The 13961-nt window shown below is 41.5% G+C and overlaps 1 protein-coding gene across 6 annotated transcripts in view; it reads right to left on the bottom strand.

The window, feature by feature from the left end:
- The window catches only part of LOC141172085 (cell adhesion molecule CEACAM19-like), a 35976-nt gene that overhangs the window by 12422 nt on the left and 9593 nt on the right, over positions 1-13961 (bottom strand). For 3 of the 6 annotated variants that reach the window (XM_073655922.1, XM_073655923.1, XM_073655921.1), the window contains exons 2-4: positions 11252-11599; positions 6335-6355; positions 2388-2417 (exon numbers count right to left, since the gene is read on the bottom strand). In XM_073655922.1, coding sequence (XP_073512023.1) covers positions 2388-2417; positions 6335-6355; positions 11252-11599 — 399 coding nt within the window. The remainder of the gene's footprint in view (positions 1-2387; positions 2418-6334; positions 6356-11251; positions 11600-13961) is intronic. The other 3 variants (XM_073655925.1, XM_073655926.1, XM_073655924.1) reach the window with 1 other exon arrangement.

Here is a 13961-nt window from a genome sequence, read left to right as displayed (position 1 = left end):
ACCTCCAGCTGCCATAGCAACCCCAGGTCCTCAAACGAAACGGAGGTCTTCGGAGGTAAGTAAGACGACCCCCTCTCTTCCTGCTGTCTCCTATATGCCGCGATCACTATAGATCACAGCATATAGCAGACAGCAAAGGGTTAACATCACTGGGACCTGATCTAATCAGGTCCCGATGATGTACCCTGTCAGAGCTAACGCTCTGCACCGGAATCGCAGTGCTTGCAGGACCCTGGGGGTCCTGAGCACTGCGAGACCACCCACCGTTTTTAAACGTCGGCACTGCACAGAGCCCGGCAAGCGCCGACGTTTATCTACAGTGGGCGGTCGGGAACCGGTTAAGAAGCCTTTTTCAACACGTTCCACAAGAGGAATGTCCTATCGGGAAGCAAGTAGAGAAAAGGGCAAGTTCTAGTGGGAAGTGAATGGAGAAAGTGGCAAGGTCTAGTTGGAAGCAAGTGGAAAAAAGGGCAGTGCCAGCGGGAAGCAAGTGAAGAAACGGGTAGGGTCTAGCATGAAGCGAGTGGAGAAAAAGACAGGGTCTATTTAAAAATGAGTGGAGAGAAGAAAAGGGTCTGGCAGGAAGCGAAGGGAGAAAAGGGCATGGTCTACCGGGAAGCAAGTGGAGAAAAGGGCATGGTCTACCGGGAAGCAAGTGGAGAAAAGGGCATGGTCTACCGGTAAGCAAGTGGAGAAAAGGGCATGGTCTACCGGTAAGCAAGTAGAGAAAAGGGCATGGTCTACCGGTAAGCAAGTGGAGAAAAGGGCATGGTCTACCAGTAAGCAAGTGGAGAAAAGGGCATGGTCTACCAGTAAGCAAGTGGAGAAAAGGGAATGGTCTACCGGTAAGCAAGTGGAGAAAAGGGCATGGTCTACTGGGAAGCAAGTGGAGAAAAGTGCAGGGACTAGCAAGAAGCAATTGCCGAAAATGGCATGGTCTAGAAAGAAGCAAGTGGAGAAAGGGGCTTATTCTAGCTTGAAGAGAGTGGAAAGAGGGGTTTGGTCTAAATCAAGATCTTGTGCACTAAATTTTCACCACTGTTGATGCATCTTTGTGTACCAAAGTAAGTCAGCTAACAAATAGTGTAAACTTAGACTAGCCAATATAAATATAGGCCAATTTTATCAAGCAGTATGAGACACTCTGATAAATTTGGTACATTTTCAGACTGTCCAAAAGTTAGACAGCTTTTGTAAACCAGCCCCTTTATGTGCAACTCCTTCCAGACAATCATTTGTCTGGTCCTAAGCTTGTATCATACCAGGCATATGCCGGCTGTGATACACAGTCACAATCTTCCCGTAATAGCAGGGTCAGAGCTGAGCTTTGATCGCTGCTGTTTAACCATTTAAAATTTTGCTGTCAATCACAGATGGGATAAATTAAATAGCGCAATGACCAGTAGCATGTACACTGGCTCTACTGCGACACAATTGTGCACGGAAGCTGGGGACCCTCTGAAGGCCCCCTTGGTTGCCATCTTCATCCTCCTGTAAAGCCCAGCCTGCAGCTGGTCTTCATAATGGAACATCATTTTGTTTATATACAGCAATACAATTGCATTGCAGCATATAGAACAAGCGGTCAGACAATCGCAGGTTCAAGTCCCCAGAGGGGAATAATATATATAACATATATTTTTAATTTTTTTCATAGTATTAAAATATATAACATTTCAAAGTTTTTATACATTTTTTTTTCATCTTTTTTTTAAAAAAAAAATCACCTTTGTTTCCTCTAATAATAATAAAAATAAGCATATTTGGAATTAGGGCGTCCATAATTATTACTTTTTTGTTGTTTTCTGTTAGTCGCCACTCCTCACCAAAAATATGCAATAAAAAGCAACCAAAAAAATTGTACATACTCCAAAATGGAATCAATAAAAACATCAGCTTGCCACACATTATACAAGGGCTCACAGAGCCATTGACAGAAAAGTAAAAAAGTTATAAGTCTCTGAAAATGGTAACCAATTTTTTTTTTTTTAAACAAAATTCCTTCATTTTTTTCACCAGTTAAATACATTAAAAAAAAAAAACCTATGTTTGGTATTGCCATAATCGTACTGACCTGAAGAATTATACTGCCCAATAAACGCCTTAAAAGCAAAACACAAAAATAATTGCAGAATCGCAGGGTTATTTTTTTCCGCAATTTCACTGCAATTGGCATGATTTGTCCATTTTCCTGTTCTTTGCATTGTAAAATGATTGATGCCATTCTAAACTACCATCTTATCCCACAAAAAAAAAGAAATGCAATATGTGCCCATTAGAGATGCCCAGGTGGGATCTCACAGCTTAAATAGTAATTGACAGCACCATTTCATGGGATTAATAGGACGCTGATAGATTGACAGATTGATAACATCCGGTTCTCTCACCCTTTTGACCGGGATCTTTCTCAGAAGGATCTAAAAAAAAAAATAACGTCAAAGTAGAGAAACTGATCATTAGACAAGCTAGTTGCAATCTCTAAAGAATTTCTAAACCTATCTTTTTTATTTAAGGTAGGCCATGAAAAACAGAACCCTCTTTCCCTGCTGTGGTTTGCACACAATAATAACTTTGCCAACGACTGTGCAAAGTTATGCCCGTCTTATGTTTAGGAATATCGTAACACCACAGGTTCGATATTCTGGGCATGAATTTTAATTTATTTCAGTTTTTGGACACTGTCTGCGGATTAGTTTTCTTAACTCTACTCATCAGATAAAACCACAACTAAAAGTTAAGGTCTGGTTAGGTCTGGTGACTGTCAGGTCATAACCTCTTGCTTATGGTTTACCGTAAATATCGCATACAATGTAGGACAAATCACCCTAAGAAACAATTCCCAAGTTTGTCATCAGTTAATTGTGCTGGAAGAAGTCCATGTTGCAGATTCCAGCTTTCAGCAGAATCATCAACACACTTTGGAAGAGTTTTTACAGTTGACAGAAATGTGCTCTGCTTCTGATAAGCTGGTGTCAGGGCCGCCGGATGTTATCAATGGAGCACCCCCACCAATCGGATACTGAAGACCAATCCTAAGGCCATCAATGTAAAAGTACGGGACAACCCCTTTAACAGTTTCCACAGTGCCTCTAGTATTTCTATTTCTCCAAGAATCCATGTACTGTGTTCATAGTTCAGCATATAACGGAACCATAATCTGAATACTGATCATTCAGTGGTTGTTCGTGCAACGGGTGTAAACTTTAAGCCAGCACCTAGTGATTTGTAAGGAAACACATCAAGTTATATGGAACAGAGTTTCATTGTTCATGATGTATTGTATAGAGTCCAATAATCATATCCAGTAGCTAATTACAACACGATACACCCTTCTCTTCTTCACTCATCTCTTGCACAACTAGCACGTTATGTCGAAATGTTGCTCTGTTGATAAGCCCCGGCCTGGATTTTTTGCTTGTCAGCCATTACTCATCCAGGGTCAGCAACCTCAGTTCCTGGTTAAGCCTCAGATCCATTAGTAAACCAGGTGGGTTCACGACTCCAGTTTACAATTGACATAAAAATGTTATTATGGTTGATGCATTTTATATAAAGATTCCCATTAGGATCTTTGATGACAGATGTCTCCAGAAAGCTAATTTGGGATTGACTGTGGTTAAAAGTGAAAGAAAGATCAGTGATATATATATTAGGGCTGTCAAAAAAATGACATCAGAGTCTGAGGGACCATCAGAGAAACTGAAAATGTCCTCATTGAATCTTTTCCACATAAGAATACACTATTGAAAGAGGTCATGGGTATGTTTCCTACGTAGCCATAGTGTGTTAAGAATAGGATGGGGCAACATTTGATCCCATGGCAGTACCAGTCCTCCGTAAAAAGAAATGGTCTACAATATTGGGCGGATCGGTTTAATGAGATCTATACATTATTAGTTTTCTGTTTTTGGGTCAAGCTGTACGTATAAACTGCGAATGTCCAAGATGATGTGAATATTTGTATACAGACTGGAATAAAGGGCAGAAGAGAAAGTTAGAGTAATCAAGAATATATTTTGATGTTGCATGAGAACTTTCGTTCTTTGGAGAAACAAGTTTATGGGAGCAAACACGAAGAAGATGACTGGAGGCTGATGGAAGGTTTTTTAGAATTTTTAGAAGGGTGTGCAAATGACATCCTGGGATAGGTGAGTGTTGGCTAGTGAGAAATTCCTTTCCCTTGAAATTGAGGATTCCTTTTATTGTGAGAATCCATGCTGAAAGAAATAATATTCAAGAATGTGACCGGTTACCTTGCTAAAAAAAAATGCCCATATGGACCCACAATCCATGCAGCAAATGGCATTGTTTTTGGAAATCGTGAGATAAATGGTGGCGCCATGCATGGGAATATTCTGTGTGCAGGCAAATTCCAACATCCACGTACATGCAACCTCCAGGGCTGTGGAGTCGGAGGTGAAGTCGGTATAAAATGGACCGACTTCAACTTCTAAAATATATAATAAATTGGGTACAGTAGTTCAATGCAGGATGTGCTGGAAATGCTTCCATATGAATTTGGGAAAGTTATGAAATGTCCTATAAATGTCTCTCCTATTCCTGATCTAAGGGTCTAGACTTTTAGTGGAGATGAATCTGTATTATAGTAAATGTATCACTTAAACATGAGCCCTGTATGAGGGAGTCGGAGTTGGAGTCATGGAAATTGAGGAGTTGGAGGTTTGGCTTGCCGACTCCATAGCCCTGGCAACCTCGCTTCAATGGACATGATTAATTGGAACAGGACTAAACGGTTCTCTTAATCCAGTAAATGTAGCCAATAAGCCACTGTTTATCCCACTTTTTTAACGCTTTCCTAAATGAGAATCGGTGTGTTGTTCTGGGATAATTGTCTATGCCTTAGATCTGGGACAATTGTCACGTCGATTTCCTCCAGCAAAAAAGGCAAACACAATTCTGGGTTCCATTAACAGAACCATAAAGTCTAGATGACGTAAAGTAATTATCCCCCTCTACTCCTCCTTTGGTCAGGCCTCATCTGGAATACTGTGTCCTGGACCCCACATCTTAAAAAAGACATGAGTTCAGAAAAAAAATGTTCAGAGAAGAGCGACCAGAATGGTGATCGGTCTGCAAACAATGTCCTACGAGGAACGGTTAGAGGATTTGGGAATGTTTAGCTTCCAAAAGAGAAGACTGAGAGGAGTCTACAAATATCTGAAGGGCTGTCACACTGTAGAGCGATCAGCTTTATTCTCATTTGCACAAGAAGACTAGAAGCAATGGGATGAAACTGAATGGGAGAAGATACAGATTAGATATTAGAAAACACTTTTTGACAGCGAGGGTGATCAATGAGTGGAACAGGCGGCCACGAGAGGTGGTGAGTTCTCCTTCAATGGAAGTCTTCAAACAGACGCTGGAAATACATCTGTCTGAGATGGTTTAGTGAATCCTGCATTGAGCAGGTGATTGGACCAGATGACCCTGGAGGTCCCCTCCAACTCTAACATTCTATGAATTACTTATAATCGTTGCCTAGACGTTTGCGACCACAATTGGTGTTCAGAGACGTGGTGGTCTATTTTTTTTGTGTGCACCGTCTGTATTACATTAATTCCAAACCATACAATGCATGCTTTTTGCTGGAACGGGAAGGTCCAGAAGTTAACCAGCTGAACAAAGGTGCTTTTATATGAATGAGCCTGTGTGTATTACAGCATGTTGGCGACACTCATACAACACTGGTGCCCCCAGCAAAGTCTGCAGCCCAACTGGCAGGGAAGCATTGGCCTCATCCAATAATATGAAAGATGAGCTCTGATTGCGCATCAAAGCCAGTTTTACAAAACTTTTTGATGAATGAGCCCAATAAGAGCATCCTGTACAAACCACACAAGTGAAAAGAGGCTGTATTTTTCTGGTCCACTCTAGGATGTACATATCTGGTCGAATTGATATAGCATTTTTCAAGGCTCTTTTAAAGTGTTGAATGTTGACTTACAGGGTGAATACCTATAAGGGGCAATAGGAAGAGAGTTTTCATTCTTCTGGAGAAAAGCCACTGTGCCAAAAAGCACTGACCTTGTGGCTTTCTTTACCCACAGGATCATCACAAGGGGAACAAGAACAACCCCCTGAGAGCCATGAAAAGTGTTAAAGAATATAGTGTGGGTGCTCTAAATGATGTGACTCTATATGGCAAAAGCAAGCAAAGATGAGCAAATGCAAAAAAAAAATGAGAAGCTACAGTATTATTATTATTATTTATTATTATAGCGCCATTTATTCCATGGCGCTTTACATGTGAAGTATGGATCAAGACAGACAACTATCCTGTCTGTGATCACCCCGTAAGTGGAAGGACACTCACCCGGAGTAGTTTCTACTTTCTCTGTAAAAAGATGTGAATAAATATATTAGTAAAAGTATCACACAGAATACAACACAGCTCGCAATAAACCTCTATAATATATTAGCAATAGAATATTTCACATTCGCTTTTTAATGCCGAGAGTGCCGTATTCTGTAGGACGTCGATCCGGTATGCCATCCTTTTGGTTTTGTATCAAATTGCCACTCATGCGAGGGATGGGAAAGCGTTCAGGAAAGCTAAAACTGGAATTGTAAAACAAAATATTTTGAGTGAATGAAGCGTAACTGGAGTTCTGCTTTCAGCTGCTGCTCTCTCCTGGCTCTGGTGGCAGGTCACACACATGTGCAAGCTCCCAGAGTCTCAATGAGCCGGTGTGAGCTAAGGGCCCGACTCTAGCCTATCTTCATTCACCTTGTGCTTTATTAGGGTAACTTTGATACCATGAGGTTTGAGTAGGTTCATAATCTTCTATGGTGTGTTTGTATCTGCTCACTAGTTTTGCAAGGCTAGATTTCTCGACTTTGTTCTCCTGCCCATCCTGACTTTCACCTGATCCCTGCTTACGGAATTCCACCTGATCACTATTCGAAAACTTCAGCTTGTATGTGTCGGCCATTGCTGATGATTACTATTAGGGTAGCAGCTGGTAAAGTCCATAAATCCTTTAAGGGCCTAAGGGAAAAGAAGACAATCCCTAATGATTCTCATCATGGCTTAGCCCTAAGTTAGATCCTTTCGTAACCCTCTCCTCGACTCCGATTGACAAAGTTATCCAAAAAACTCACTGGGTATTGGAGGTGGAAAGTGGGCATATACATTTTTTTCTTTGTGGCAATAATGTGTTACCATACAGTGGCGCCTAATGTTGAGCAAATATTTGCAGGACCCTCATAGTCGCCAACCAAAACCCTGCGACCTTCCTCCTCTACCCGCTGGCATTTCTACTGATTAGTAGGTTGGGTACAAAGCCATGTGTGCGTCAGGCTGTTACATCCTCCTATACCCACCAGCATCTCTACTGATTAGTAGGTCGGGTGCAAAGCCATGTGTACGTTCTGTTGTCAGAAAGATGTCACAGCAGGCCTACAAATCAGATGAGGAGCAAACAGTTAGGAGAAGGAGGTTCTCAGGGCTCTGGTTAGTGGTCATGGACTATCGAAGTGGTTGTTGGATTAATGTCCTGCTAATCTCTTTGATCATCTCTAGTGGCACCGCACCTGCGCCCATTATAGAATTGGCACTCAAAAAAGTAAATGATTCCTTCTGAGGATTGGTGTAAGATCTATACATTTTTCTGTTTTAGAGTGATGGTTCAGGTTGTCCAGAAGATGTTATAAAAGATGTTATAAAGGGTTATTCTCGTGGCCAAGGTGGGAAGTACAGAAAGTCAGTCGGATATTACAAGATAAGATTTGATGTTTCATGAGTGGTATGAGAATGTTCCTTACGAAAATGGCCACAAGAAAAAGAATATAGTCTGAGGAGGTCACAATCAGACGAGTGGCTGATGGTCTGATGGAGAGATTAGCAGGTTATTGTAAAGGTGTGGAAAATCCGTTCACTTGGAACTGATAATATATTCTATACAGAGCATCAAAAAATACTTATATTTCCTTTGTAATATCCCTTGCAGTACCCCTGTCTATTGGAGAGAAGGTGGATGGATATACTCAGTCGTGATTGTTGGTGTATTCATGCGGAAAGATCTCCATCTGCCGCTCTGAGCAGAGATGGACATCTAGCTGATAGTGTATTGGTAACATCTGCATACATACCAGTGGGTCTGTGTGTGAGGACAGGGGGAAAGTCAGGGAGCGCTCACCAGATGAACATGAGACTCCTAAACTATGTGTTCGATGTACACTATTAGCAAAACACACATTGTTTTTGGTGCCGTATTGGGGACCTGTTCTCAAACTATACTGCCATGAACAGATCCAGCCTTAAAAGGTGTATTCACATCTTGTACATTTTTGGCATATCCCCTGAGCCTTAGAAGGTTTTTATAACAGCATATGCATCTATCGGAAGAAAGGGGTGTAGACAAGTCCTTGGCAGTGGAGAGGTGGTCGAAATTCTCACTGACTTCACCTACTCTCCAATGATAACAGCTGCAATATATGGGATCCAGCTTTGGGGATAGATGTGGGATGGGACCTGTATGTACCACTTATGGGGGCTCCTCCTCACTCTTCCTAGACAAATTAGGTCAAGTGATAAAAAAAAAGGATCAGGGGTTGGAATTCAATCAGGCAGAGATGCTGCTCTCCTCATAGGGAACAGATTAACGCTTGGTAATGTCGAAATTTCTAGTGTATGTGGTGTTCAGTCAACAGTAAAATTAAGCTTATGGGGTAAAGTTTCTCATTTACGAGTTTTTGGGCATCTTTTCTTCCTCCATATCAATTTAATGACAACAATGGTACTTCTGTTAGCTTTAATAAGGTGAGGACCTGATCTGATTTCTTTAGAGATTGCTTCTAGAACGCCTTTTAGATTACTTATTCCACTTTTACTTTATTTGAAAGATCTTCATGTGGATTGAAATGTTGGGAAAAATTGACAATATACAGTACAGACCAAAAGTTTGGACACACCTTCTCAATTAAAGATTTTTCTGTATTTTCATGACTTTGAAAATTGTACATTCACACTGAAGGCATCAAAACTATGAATTAACACATGTGGAATTATATACTTAACAAAAAAGTGTGAAACAACTGAAAATGTGTCTTATATTCTAGGTTCTTCAAAGTAGCCACCTTTTGCTTTGATGACTGCTTTGCAAACTCTTGGCATTCTCTTGATGAGCTTCAAGAGGTAGTCACCGGAAATGGTTTTCACTTCACAAGTGTGCCTTGTCTCAATAAGTGAGATTTCTTGCCTTATAAATGGGGTTGGGACCATCAGTTGTGTTGTGCAGAAGTCTGGTGGATACACAGCTGATAGTCCTACTGAATAGGCTGTTAGAATTTGTATTATGGCAAGAAAAAAGCAGCTAAGTAAAGAAAAACAAGTGGCCATCATTACTTTAAGAAATGAAGGTCAGTCAGTGCGAAAAATTGGGAAAACTTTGAAAGTGTCCCCAAGTGCAGTTGCAAAAGCCATCAAGCGCTACAAAGAAACTGGCTCACATGAGGACCGCCCCAGGAAAGGAAGACCAAGAGTCACCTCTGCTTCTGAGGATAAGTTTATCCGAGTCACCAGCCTCAGAAATTGCAGGTTAACAGCAGCTCAGATTAGAGACCAGGTCAATGCCACACAGAGTTCTAGCAGCAGACACATCTCTACAACAACTGTTAAGAAGAGACTTTGTGCAGCAGGCCTTCATGGTAAAATAGCTGCTAGGAAACCACTGCTAAGGACAGGCAACAAGCAGAAGAGACTTGTTTGGGCTAAAGAACACAAGGAATGGACATTAGACCAGTGGAAATCTGTGCTTTGGTCTGATGAGTCCAAATTTGAGATCTTTGGTTCCAACCACCGTGTCTTTGTGCGACGCAGAAAAGGTGAACGGATGGACTCTACATGCCTGGTTCCCAACGTGAAGCATGGAGGAGGAGGTGTGATGGTGTGGGGGTGCTTTGCTGGTGACATTATTGGGGATTTATTCGAAATTGAAGGCATACTGAACCAGCATGGCTACCACAGCATCTTGCAGCGGCATGCTATTCCATCCGGTTTGCGTTTAGTTGGACCATCATTTATTTTTCAACTGGACAATGACCCCAAACACACCTCCAGGCTGTGTAAAGGCTATTTGACCAAGAAGGAGAGTGATGGGGTGCTACGCCAGATGACCTGGCCTCCACAGTCACCAGACCTGAACCCAATCGAGATGGTTTGGGGTGAGCTGCACCGCAGAGTGAAGGCAAAAGGGCCAACAAGTGCTAAGCATCTCTGGGAACTCCTTCAAGATTGTTGGAAGACCATTTCCAGTGACTACCTCTTGAAGCTCATCAAGAGAATGCCAAGAGTGTGCAAAGCAGTCATTAAAGCAAAAGGTGGCTACTTTGAAGAACCTAGAATATAAGACATATTTTCAGTTGTTTCACACTTTTTTGTTAAGTATATAATTCCACATGTGTTAATTCATAGTTTTGATGCCTTCACTGTGAATGTACAATTTTCATAGTCATGAAAATACAGAAAAATCTTTAAATGAGAAGGTGTGTCCAAACTTTTGGTCTGTACTGTATGTCTCTGATTAAAGACTACATATTTAAAAGGAATGAACCATCCCCCCCAATTTTTTTCTTTTTTTAATGGTATAAAATATGAACAATAGGAGGAGTGGAGCAGTCATGTCATTGCGGCTGCGGCGCTCAGATCACAGTAATTACCAGTGTGCACAGGTTTTGGTAGCAGTGCTGCAGTGGAGACTTCATCTAGCGGCGAGCACACGTCACTGGATGACATCACCACCGTGGTCCCAGTGCCCAGATCTGTGCTTACCGGTAATTACTGTGATCTGAGCGTCACAATGACATGACAGCACCGCTCAGATCACAGTGAGTACAGGTGGCAGAGGGAAATTATAGCCCAGCCTTTTGCGCAGGGCTACAATAAAATTGCACATCGCTCCAATTAGAAGCCCAGGGTGTGTGCCCAGTTCACAGCTGATGCAACCTCAGAAAAGACTGGGGTCAGTCTGACCCTAGTCTCCTAAAGCATGGGGCAGCAGTATTTGCGGTGTGTAAGTGCCGTTTTCTTAGTTGAAAAAAATATATATTAAAAAAAATATTTACATCCTTTAAATTTTTACACTTAAATAAACTTTTCAACATAAATTCAAAACATTAAAAATAAATAAAAATTTGCGACACACTCCCTCTAAGCATCAAAGACTGTCCACCTGGGTGCTGTGGATCTGCATTACACATCAAGTTTGGATACACGATAGAGTCCACTTACCATTTATCGTCAAGGACACGGTCTTATGTGTCAGACCAGTGATTGCTTGAACGCTGACTGTGTAAGAACCACTATGGTTTTTCTGTGCATTCGTGATCTGCAATGTGCCATTGGGAAAAATGTCGGCTTCCTTAAACATCTGGCTTCCGGTTCTTTTCTCCTTATTTGCATTGAGCCATATGATCTGTTGGTCCGAATTTGTGTTCTCCCCTTTGTACCAACTTAATAATAGGAATGTATCACTTATATCGGACACTTTCAGGAGAACCGTATTGTTTACCAGAGGCGATGCTGGGTAAACTTCTATTTCAATTCCAAAGACTGAATGCATCCACGTCGCCACAAAAGCTGCAAAACACAAAGAAACAAGTGGAGACAAGATTGACAACAGGTCTACCATCTACAATCCAAAGCTGGCCATACACATTAGCCAAACCACCAATGTCAGGTGGACCCAAGCTGGGTTGACAACCATCCAGAAATTCCAGGACAGTCCGTTCAAATAGTGCCCTGTCCAAAAAAAAAATTCAAGGCGTCCATGATTTTTTGTTTGAAGCTGAAGAAACTTGTACTTGTATCACTGTCTGTCTGTGATTTTTTGATAAGCTGGGCAGAAAACATAAAGTCAAATAGGCAACGTAGGGTGTCGAGAAGAGTAAGAAGAGTTGAGTATTAGGATTTCTACGATCTTTTTGTATCCAGAACACATTCACATTCAGTCCAGCACTATGTAAAAGTATATACATGGGAATAGGAAGACATGGCTGCCGGCTAAAGAAGTGATCTGTGTAAAGTATATGACCAACTCAAAAGTAGATTGTAATTATAACATATATGGGGTGATTCATTCATGTCAATTTATCAATTAACAAGATGCAAAGGGAACAAACAAAACAGAAATATGAATCACATCAATATTAGGTGACTGCCCTTTGCCTTCAACAATTCTTCCACATACTTGTACAGTTTTTGAAGAAAAGTGGCAGAAGGTTGTTCCAAACATCTTGGAGAACTTACCCCAGATGTTCTGTGTATGAGGTTTGAGCAAATTCTTCTGTCTCTTCATGTGATGCCAAACAGACTGGATGATGCGAGATCAGTGTTTTTCAGGGAAGTATCATCACTTCCAGAACTTCTTGTTCATGACATTCGCTGAATGTTTAGGGTTGTTGACCAGCTGCAGAATAAATTTGGAGCCAATCAGACGGCTCCCTGATGAAATTATATGATGGATAAGTATCTGCCTGCATTTCTCAGCATTGAGGACACCACCAATCTTGAACAAATTCCCAACTCCATTTGCTGAAATGCAGTCGTAAACTTGAAGGACCCACCACCATGCTTCACTGTTCCTGCAGACACTCATTATCCCATCAGTGACAAACTGTTACAGCCAAATATTTCACAATATAACTATCAGTCCAGAGCACCTTCTTCCATTTTTCTTCACCCCAGTTCCTGTTTTCATGCAGTTGAGTCACTTGGCCTTGTTTCCCTGTCAAAGGTTTGACCACAGTTCTTCCATGAAGACCACTTCTATCAGACTGCTCCAAACAGTAGATTGGTGGAGCTGGTCCCACCGGATGCTGCCAGTTCTGAGCTTATGACACCACTAGACATGTTCAAAATTTGAAGGGAAGTATTCAAGATATGTCTTTCATCACTAAGTGTCCTTGGTCCGCCACTGCATCTAAAGTACTTAATGGTGCCCATTTCTTGGTGCCCTCAATGCTGAGAAATACAGGAGGACACTTATCCATATTTTAGTACCATCAGGGATGCATCTGATTGGCTCTAAATTTATTCTGCAGCCAGACAACAATCTCAAACATCCAGCCAATGTCAATAAGGATGATCTTCAGCATAAAGAAGAACAAGGAGTCCTGGAAGTGATGATATAGCCTCCGCAGAGCCCTGACCTCAACATCATCCAGTCTGTCTGGCATTACATGAAAAGAAAGAAAGATTTCCACAAGTGACATCCACAGAAGACGTGGGGTCAGCTCTTCAAGACGTTTAGGACAACTTCCCTGCAAGTACCTTCAAAAACTGTGTGCAAGCACAAGTACCTAGAAGAACTGATGGAGGGGCAGGGCTGTCACCAAATATTGATTTGATTTAGATTTCTCTTTTGCTTGTTCACTTTGCATTTTGTTAATTGACACAAATAAACTACTAACACTTCTATTTTTGAAACTAGTCTTTGCAGAACTTTTTAACACACTTGCCTAAAACTTTTGCACAGAACTGTATGTTACGTAATGTCAATATTAGTGGCATAGAAAAGCCCTCTAGTGTTAGCCACAGCCTTCGCTTTAGACACCAAAATGTAGCCCCTTGCAAACAACACCAGCTTTCCGTGGATTACTGGATTCAGCAGCTGGACCCATGTTTTTTTTTACGAAAGAGGGGTAAACAGGAGGCAACCCTTTTACAAAAGATTTTTTGCCAATAACATTGATGACCTAACTTTACCATAAGGCACTAACGAGTAGCCAATAGTTCTATCACATGAGCAAAGCCAGGTGCCACTGACTACCTGACAGCACAAGCCAGGTCTGTACAACTGAGGGTGGTCCTGCAGTGAAAAGGCCGAGGGAGAATCAATCGTCGTTTCATGAATGCAGCTGATAATTATCTACATGGAGTAGTGAAAAGATGGAGACGCTTAAAAGGGAACCTGATTGTAGATGCATGGGTAAGCCTGGCA

Source organism: Phyllobates terribilis, unplaced genomic scaffold (genome assembly GCF_046119375.1).
Source record: "Phyllobates terribilis strain yellow unplaced genomic scaffold, ASM4611937v1 Scaffold_12__6_contigs__length_324123572, whole genome shotgun sequence".
Lineage (NCBI taxonomy): Eukaryota > Metazoa > Chordata > Amphibia > Anura > Dendrobatidae > Phyllobates > Phyllobates terribilis.
This window is presented reverse-complemented; position numbering and strand designations above follow the sequence as displayed.